The sequence below is a fragment of the Chiloscyllium plagiosum genome, chromosome 14 (genome assembly GCF_004010195.1).
Source record: "Chiloscyllium plagiosum isolate BGI_BamShark_2017 chromosome 14, ASM401019v2, whole genome shotgun sequence".
Taxonomy (NCBI): Eukaryota; Metazoa; Chordata; class Chondrichthyes; order Orectolobiformes; family Hemiscylliidae; genus Chiloscyllium; species Chiloscyllium plagiosum.
In genome coordinates, this window is record NC_057723.1 from 9,212,011 (window position 1) to 9,221,062 (window position 9,052).

Here is a 9,052-nt window from a genome sequence, read left to right on the forward strand (position 1 = left end):
GACTTGCAGAATTACATTGTACTTTGCTCAAAAACTGCATGAATTCATGTAAAACTCTGTTATCTCACTTTTTAGTTTACAATCAGTCTAAACATTATGGCAAAGGCAGAGAACACGGGCTAACACCTTCAACATATTGTCTAGCTAGCACCCATTGTTACAGTTAACTGGAGAATGCAACTTTTTTTAAAAAAAAGTTTTGTGATTTACACATGAAAGAAGTGAAACTATCGTATTCTAACAGATGAAAGCCTCAACAAACAATTAAGGTATTATTCAATGCGTAATTTCAGTTAAATCACACTGTAAACTTTTGCTATAAATTCTGTGTCTGACAAGTGTGCTCTCCACAACGACCTGATGAAGGAGCGGTGCTCCGAAAGCTCGTGTGTTTCCAATTAAACCTGTTGGACTACAACCTGGTGTTGTGATTTTCAACTTTGTGCACCCCAGTCCAACACTGGCATCTCCAAATCATAAATTGGTGTAGTGAGGTTAGAATTGTAACTGTGCAGTTCTTACATTCTTATGAGTTTCAAATAGTAATTTCACCTGCTAATTGCTTCCTTGGATCTATATCATGTAAAATTTAGGGAACTAGAATCTCAGACTCCTTTCTACCACAGAGTAAAAAAGAACCTGGTTTTAAGTGTTGTAACACATCCCTTTATTATTGAAATGCCCTTATCATTGTGACATAGGTAATTGCTACTGATAATTTCCACGCTGCAAGGTTCCACTGCAAGCTAGTAGATTTTTTTTTAGAATTTGTTTTTGGTCGCTGAGGAGTGATATAACACACAAATATGAAGCTGTTAGTATTAAATTGAATGGGGAATTTGGGAGAGAGATCTTTACCTAGAGAGAGAACAGAACCTGTAATTCTTTGTCACAAGGAATAATTTGCATGAGTAGCATTGGTATACTTAAAAGGAATTTGGATAAGCACGTAAAGGAGAAAGGGAGAGGCAGATTATATTATTAAGGTGAGATGCAGGGGTCGAAATTCCTTTTTTAAAGGACTCTTGAACTTATTGGACTAATTTTTTAAACTGGCTAGCATGGAAACATAAAATCCAATCCCTCGACTCTTAATTGCCCTCTGAATGGACCTATAAGCCACTCAATTATATAAAATTGCTGCAAAAAAATCATTCTCTAAGTGCCTTTCCTACAAGGTCCACAGGTATTCACGTAGGCAGCCCAACCACAAAAAGTGTTAGGGATAGGTAATAAATGCTGGCAGTATCATTGACTCCATATGGCAATGATGAAAGTTGGTAAAGGCATCTACTCTGTCAGATTATTGAGATTCTGACTTTGCTGTATGGCTTGAGCTCTGGAATTATGCTTAAAATACAAAATTAAGAAAACTCTTTTATCTTTTGGAAAAGATTTAAATGTTCCATCTGTTTCTTGGGTGTCCATGAAAGGTCACTAGCCAGTATTTGAAGTGGAACAGAAGCCTTGTCCCCTGTAGTCCTGGGCCAGTGTTTCTCTACAAATCGCTATCAAGAGCAGACTAACCATCTTTCATCTTATAGCTGTAAGTAGGACAGTTTGTGCAACGAAATCTTAATTATCAGATATAGCTCATTGTCACTTCTTGGGATATTTTTGTTTTCCCAGGAGATGTGGTAGACATTTATCAACGGGAGTTTCTAGCACTTCGTGACAGACTGCATGCAGCTGAGCAAGAAAACCTCAAACGTTCCAAAGAACTGAACCTTGTCTTGGATGAGATAAAACGAGCTATTGCTGAGAAACAAACATTGAAGGATTTCAACAGGACCTGGAGTCATTTATCAGGTACCTTCCATTATACAATGGGTCCACTGTGCATAGGACAAAAACATTAGCAAATGCTGTTTTGTGCCTTTGTGAAGGAGGTATGGGATCAGCTGATCAAAATGTTAATCAACTGTAGATTTAATGATCTTTTGAATAGAGAGAATCTGAGAGGTTTAAGTAGAAAAATTTTAACAGCTGAAGAAACAACTGTTAATAGTGAAGAGATGAAATGTTGGAATGTGTAAGAGACCAGGTTGAAGGAGCACAGATCTCAAAAGATTGTTTGGTGGGAGGAAATTAGAGGTAAGGAGGGATAAAGCTGTGGGGCTTATTGAAAACAAGGTTGAGAATTTTAAATTGTGGGGGGGATTATTATTCCATTATTGGAATGGAGGCCAATATAAGTCATTGAGTGCAGGATGGTGGGGTGAAGGGAATTTGATGCAACTTATGCTAATGGCAACAGTTGATTACATGATGGTTGCTACATTCTTGGAACTCTGCTGATGTTCCCCTGCTGAGACACATCACCTCCTATCTAACGTTAGTACATCCTGTCTTACAAATCTATAAAGAAAAGACATTTTTCTGATCTTAATATTTACACTTTTTTTAAAATTTTAAATGTAAATATCTAGGGTTAGACTTTACTTTGAGTCAGTAGCCCCAAAGCGTAGTGTCTATCAGTTGTGGTGTCATGTCACAGTGACACAGCCATGCCTTTCAGTATCTTAAATTGAGTAAGAAATTGTTGAGAACAAAAGAGGCTATTCAGCTCAGAAAACCCTTGTGCTCTTTCTCCTCCTTGTGTTTTCATTCCAGAAAGACTAATATAAATGTAAATGTAAACGTGAATAGCTTCTCTGCAGCGGGTGAAGTTTCACCCCTTTGGCTAAATTCTGTCACAAACCTGTTTTATGCCAACTTGTAGAATGATCTTCTCTGTTAATTTATTCCATTCTATTACCCTCTGGGTAGAAATAGTTTCACTTGATTTCATTAAATCACATACTTGTAAACAAATAGCATAAAAGATTCAGTCGAGGATGTGTTTTTTGTTGACAGTGGTCTTTAACATTTAAGAGTAATCTCCAAACAAGTTCTACAAAAATAAGTTCTTTAATGAAAACTAATTTGAAACACTGTTGATACTCAAATGTAAAACTACTGATTTGAGGTGAAAGTGGAAAAGTTTAATTTCAGGAGCTGCGTCTTAACCTGCATTTTTTTTTATTTGGCTCCAGTAAAGGTGACATCACAACAGATCACAGTACAACTCATTTGACATTTGGGACACTGACGCACAGTGTGAGGGTAACAAACTATGGTGGAGGAATATGAAAATGAACACACATAGGTTCTCATCAGTGAAAGACCTTTAGCCCATCAGTTTAAATTGGTGCAAATGTTGAATCTGTGTACACAAAATAATTTTTTAATATCCCTCACTGCTTTAAACTCTGGATCTGGGATAGTTCCTGATAGTCAGTCTATTTATTCAGGCTGTAATCTCTACCATTTACGTCGCATTCTGTATATCCATCTCTTGTACCTTGTGTTTGAACTGTTCCTTGAAACCTTTTACTGATCGTTTGATCACCTGTGCTGATTATATCATCTATGGCCTGCTAATTAAAGGTGCTATATAAATGCAAGCTTGTTGAACTGTGCAAGAAACCAAAGCATGTCTATAGTGATTGGAACTGGGTGTATCTTATTGACTATGAGATCCTTGATAAAGGTTGTTAACCTGGGCCAAACAGTGAGCTTAGGCTGACGGATACAAACAGGGGATTTAGAATCTCCTCGCTTTGGGGACTGACTCAGCTGATTGGCCGCAGCCAGTGTACTCTGCATGTGTAAATAAATGGTGACTTGGTGATGGGATACTGGCCTCTGTACAGTTATATCAGTATCCAGATAAGAAAACCTCTTTCCATGTATGAGAGTTATATTGTTTACAAAAAGAGAACACTGTAGTTGGTGGGAAAAAGAATGTACTCTGAAGACCAGCAGGTATCTGGAAAGAGAAGAGCGGTTAAATGGATGAAATTTAAGTTAGAGTCATAGTCATTGAGATGTACAGCACGGAAACAGACCCTTTGGTCCAACTCCAGCATTCACCGAATACATGCACAAGAAGTTATGGAATACCTTGTCAAATGATATTGTGTTCATTTTTGTACTACTTAAAATTTGTTCAAATCTAAATTTGATATAAAATATCATGTATTAAAGTATACATTTACATTATGAAAAGGGCATTTTGAGTATTTTTGAAACTCAAATGCAATCCAAGTACACACAGGTTCCTATGGTTAATGTGGGTTGCTATTGAAGGCAACGTGAAACTGTGGTGCTGCCTCTACAAAACGTAAAAGAGAATTCTATAATGATGGATGAAAAAAAATAGAAGCACCATATTGCAGAATAATTTTTCATCTTAACCCTCTTCAATCATTATCAACAGCAAAGAACACAGCTGCAAGAAAGTACTTGTGCTTATATTGTCTTTCACAGCTTCAAAACGTATAACCAGTGAAGTACTTTTTGAAGTCCAAATAATGGTGTAATGTAGGAAATAAAGCAGCTACTTTGTGCACATTCAACTCTGTCAAGCAGCAAAATGATAACAGCTGGATATTGTATTTTAGGCAGTGGTTGGGGACATAAAAATTAATCAGAGCACATGAACATAACGTCCTTGCTCCATCATGGAGCATAAGATGTGGGATCTTATACACACACCTAAAGAGGGAAGGTAAGGCCTTGGTAGAAGTTTTCATACCAAAAATGGTACCGCTTCACTGGAAGCACTTCTGTGGTGTCAAAGTTCAAACTTGGTAAAGTGCTCAAAATGAATGTGGGATTGCAACTCAAACTTTTCTAACTTTAATATGACATTACTATCCACATAGCCACCTTAAGTAGTGCACTCCTGCCAGTGTGATATAGTCAAAAGTGGGTATTCAAATGAATGAGATGTGGCCCTGGTTTTAAAAGTTAAGTACAATGTCTGCTAATCATGACTTCACAATCGACCTTTTTCTGAGAAGGTGTAGTCATAGTTTGCCAGACTGATTCCAGGGATGGCAGCACTGACATATGAGGACAGGTTGAATTGGTTAGGATTATATTCACTGCAATTCAGAAGCATGAGGGTGAAGCTCGTAGAAATGTGAAAAATTCTAACAGGACTCTAGTAGATGCAGGTAGGATGTTCCTAAAGACAAGGGGGTCTAGAACCAGGGGTCACAGTCTAAAGATACAGGATAAACCATTTAGGACTGAGATGAGGAGAAACTTCTTTACTCAGTAGTAACTTTGTGAAATTTGCTACCACAGAAAACAATTGAGGCCAAAATGTTGTGTGATTTCGAGAAGGAGTTGGAAATAGCATGTGGGGCGAAAGAGATCAAAAGAAATAGGGAAAAGCAGGAACAGGCTATTGAATTGTATAATCAAGCATGACCATAATGAATGGTGGAGCAGGCTCAAAGGCCCAAACAGTGTCCTCCTATCTTCTGTTGTTTTTTGGCATAGACTGCAGATAAAGCCATGGGCCACGGTGCATGATGCACATTGCTAAGGTGTTAAAAGACACCCCGACGTGAAGAAGTGATCAGGAATCGAGATAATGAGGGAAGAGACCAGCCCATCCTATCAACAACCAAAGGAAATCTGAACTTCTAGACGCACCATGCACAGAACAGCAGATAGAGAGGCATTTCAAAATATGTCGAAGTTAATGTTCAGAAGAGTTGTCAAATTCATCGTACAACCTTGGTTTTTATCCTGAATGCAACAATAATTTTCTTTCACAATACTTATCCAATTCCCTTTTAATGTTTTGTGTTAAATCTGTTGCTACCACCCTCTTGAACAGATTGCAGATAATCGCTTGCTGCTTAAAAATGTTTGTCTGCTTTTTTTGCCACTTACCTAGAGTTTGTGTCCTCTAATTATTGACCCAGTGTTGGTAGAAACTCTACTGCCCTACATAGTCTATTAAAACTTTTCATGATTTTAAACTTTGTTCTTTAACTTATTTTTAAACCTGTCTGCTTCAGTGAGAACATCCTCATCTTCTGCAGTTTCACCACTTAATGACGTTCCTCGTCTGTAGTGCCATTCTCATAAATCTCTGAACTCTCTCCAAGTAGTTGACATCATTCTAAAGTGTGGTATCCAAAAATTGAGCGCAATATTCCAACTAGTGTTGGAATTAGATTTAGCTTAGCTTTCTTGCTTTAGTGTTCTATGCCTGTGCTTGTTGATAAAGCCAATATTTTGGTTAACAGTATTCACAACTTGTCCTGCCAAAACGTTTTGCACATGTACCCTGCTACCCCCTTCATAATTGGACTATTTAGGTTGTATTCTAAAATGTATCATTTCATGCAACTCTATTGGTTAAATTCCATGTATTGTGTTTGTCTATTTTACCAGTTTGTCTAGGAATTCAAATAGCAACCTCCTATAATAAGGTTTGAACACTCAACCAGCTTGCTACAGCAAAGACTCATTAACAGTGCTTGGAATAGTGAAATCTGGTCTTGACAGACAATCCTCATGGTGGGAGAGACTAAACACAAAATTCTTAAAATCTGATTGCCAAAATAGGAACCAAGGTGACCTTGAGGATTTGATGCTCCAGGTTTATGTTTTGGTCTTTGGCAATATTATCACAACAAAACTATCAATGTCATTTTGTCCTGGAACGAGATTCTAAACAATACAATCCTAATTGAAGAAAATTGGACATGTCTTTTACTTGCGTTATTAGGAACATAATAACAGGAGAAACCTGCTCTGCTCCACTGTCAGCTGTATCTCAGTTGGTAGCACTTATATCTCTGAATCAGGATTTTGTAGGTACAAATTCCACTCCAAGTCTTGAGCACAAATCTAAGCTGACACTGTAGTACAACCCTGAGGGAGTATTTTGGAGGTGACCGTTCTCAAATAAGGCATTAAACAGAGCAACCAAATAACCCTGCAGATGGATTAATGATACTGTTTTGAAAAATGCAGGCAAGCTATCTCATGTGGCTTGGCAATATTCATTGTGCATCAATATCAGAAAAATAGATTATCTGATGACTACTGTATTGCTGGTTTATGGGAGCTTGCTGTGTGTAAGTTGTCTATTGTACTTCTAATGTAGAAAACCCTTAAATTGGCTGTAAAGGTCTTAGTGAAGTCCTGAGATAATGTATGCAAAATTTACTTTCTTTCTCCATTTCAATTATACAGTTGATCTGTACCACAAATTCACATTTCTGCCTCAGCTCTTTGTCCTTTTCTTAACAAAATATTATTAATCTCAGTCCTGAAAACTCTGACGCCCTGTACCACATTTTTTGAGAAATAGGATTCTAGTTCTTACTAGTTTCGGTTTGAAAAATTCACTTCATGATCTTTGTACAGCACAGAATAAGTTATTTCAAATAACGGTTAATTACATCAATATCTTATTGGACATGATTTAGTAAAAATTGAGTCACATAGTAATACCACCATGACTACCTGTTGTGATAAATTGTTTCAATAGTATGTGTCAGTCAGTACCTTCAAGCAATGGGGCCAAAATCTTGCAGAGAAATTGGTTTGAAGTTGCTGTCAAATTGGTCAGATGTATGTGATCAATTTTATTCAGCACATTTTATAATGATGTTGGGCAGAGGACAATTTGATTTTTTTTCCTTTTTAACTCAAATTTATCTTTAATGTGTGGGATTGATAGGCTTTCAGATTGGTTTCATAGGTCGGCGCAACATCGAAGACAGAAGGGTCTGTACTGCGCTATAATGTTCTACATTCTTTAATGGATTTTAAATAACTGCATTTATTCTGCATTTCATTTAGTCTGATTCTAGCACAAATCCTTCAGTTATAATTGACTAAGTGCAGTAACAGTAACTGCAAGTATTCTAACTTTGTACTCCACAGGAGAGGGCTTTGCTTGATGTGGCAATTCAGACATGCTTTTCTTTCCCTCCCTAAATAAACTTCATATTAAAAATCTAAATTAATTTACAGAATTATGCAACAGACAAACAACATCTTGCCAGCACTGATAGGGGGATCCTTTCATTGCTTTTGCTGGCTGGTAAAGGAGAAACAGATTTGTATTTGTGCATTTCTCAACTGCAGGTATCTCAAAGCACCTTACAATTAATTAATTACTTCTGAAGTGCAATCACTTTTTTTTTTCTGGTCTAAGAAATGCTGCAGGTATTTTGTGCAAAGCAAGATGGCACAGGCCTCACCCACACCTCTTGGAAGTCGTGTCATGGAATATTTTGCATTTCTGAGTGAACAATCAGGATTTCAGTTTAATTAAAAATGCTCAGACCTTTGCGCTAGTCATCTCATACCTGTTATTACTACTCAAAATGTCTTTGATAATGACTGCACTTCTCAATATAATCATTGTAACCTAGTGCTTAAGGGAAGGTAATGGTATGCAGAGTGGAAAATCTAATTTGTTTGGCAATTTTTAGAGTTAGAAGTTTTGTCTTAGTGGGTGTAGGTTGTTTTTCAACAGCTAATACATTGAGTGTAAGGAGTCAGGACAGGAATCATTAGGAAATGAGGTTAAGTTCCATCCCAAGAAGCGGAGCATTTAATATCCTTTTGATACAGCCAGTGTTGAGATCAAGATTTGTAGATTCCAATATGCTGTAATTCTTTGTTAGTGTACTTTGGAATAAGTACTTTGAATACTTTTCAACTTTTGTCACCTTAGTCCATTTTGCTTAGTTTACATCAGTTTTCCCATGCTAATGAATGTGCAGACAGGAGATCAACAAGTTGAAGCAAAAAGGTTAGAGTCGAAAACAGAGGTTTGGATCGGCAATGGAAAAGTTGCAGAAGGGAGGTGTCATATAGTCATAGAGATGTACAGCATGGAAACAGACCCTTCGGTTCAACCTGTCCATGCCGACCAGATATCCCAACCCAATCCAGGCCTATATCTCTCCAAATCCCTCCTATTCATATACCCATCCAGATGCCTCTTAAATGTTACAATTGTAACAGCCTTCACCATATCCTTTGGCAGCTCATTCCATACACGAAACACCCTCTGCGTGAAAAAGTTGCCCCTTAGGTCTTTTTTTTTTAATGTTTTTCCCATCTCACCCTAAACCTATGCCCTCTAGTTCTGGACTCCCTGACCCCAGGGAAAAGACTTTGTCTATTTATCCTATCCATGCCCCTCATAATTTTGTAAACCTCTGTAAGGTCACCCCTCAGC

General features: G+C 37.4%; 1 protein-coding gene across 2 annotated transcripts in view; it reads left to right on the forward strand.

The window, feature by feature from the left end:
- LOC122556463 (alpha-1,3-mannosyl-glycoprotein 4-beta-N-acetylglucosaminyltransferase B-like) overlaps positions 1-9,052 on the forward strand; it is a 212,644-nt gene that overhangs the window by 133,306 nt on the left and 70,286 nt on the right. For both annotated transcript variants that reach the window (XM_043703124.1, XM_043703125.1), the window contains exon 2: positions 1,630-1,809. In XM_043703124.1, coding sequence (XP_043559059.1) covers positions 1,630-1,809 — 180 coding nt within the window. The remainder of the gene's footprint in view (positions 1-1,629; positions 1,810-9,052) is intronic.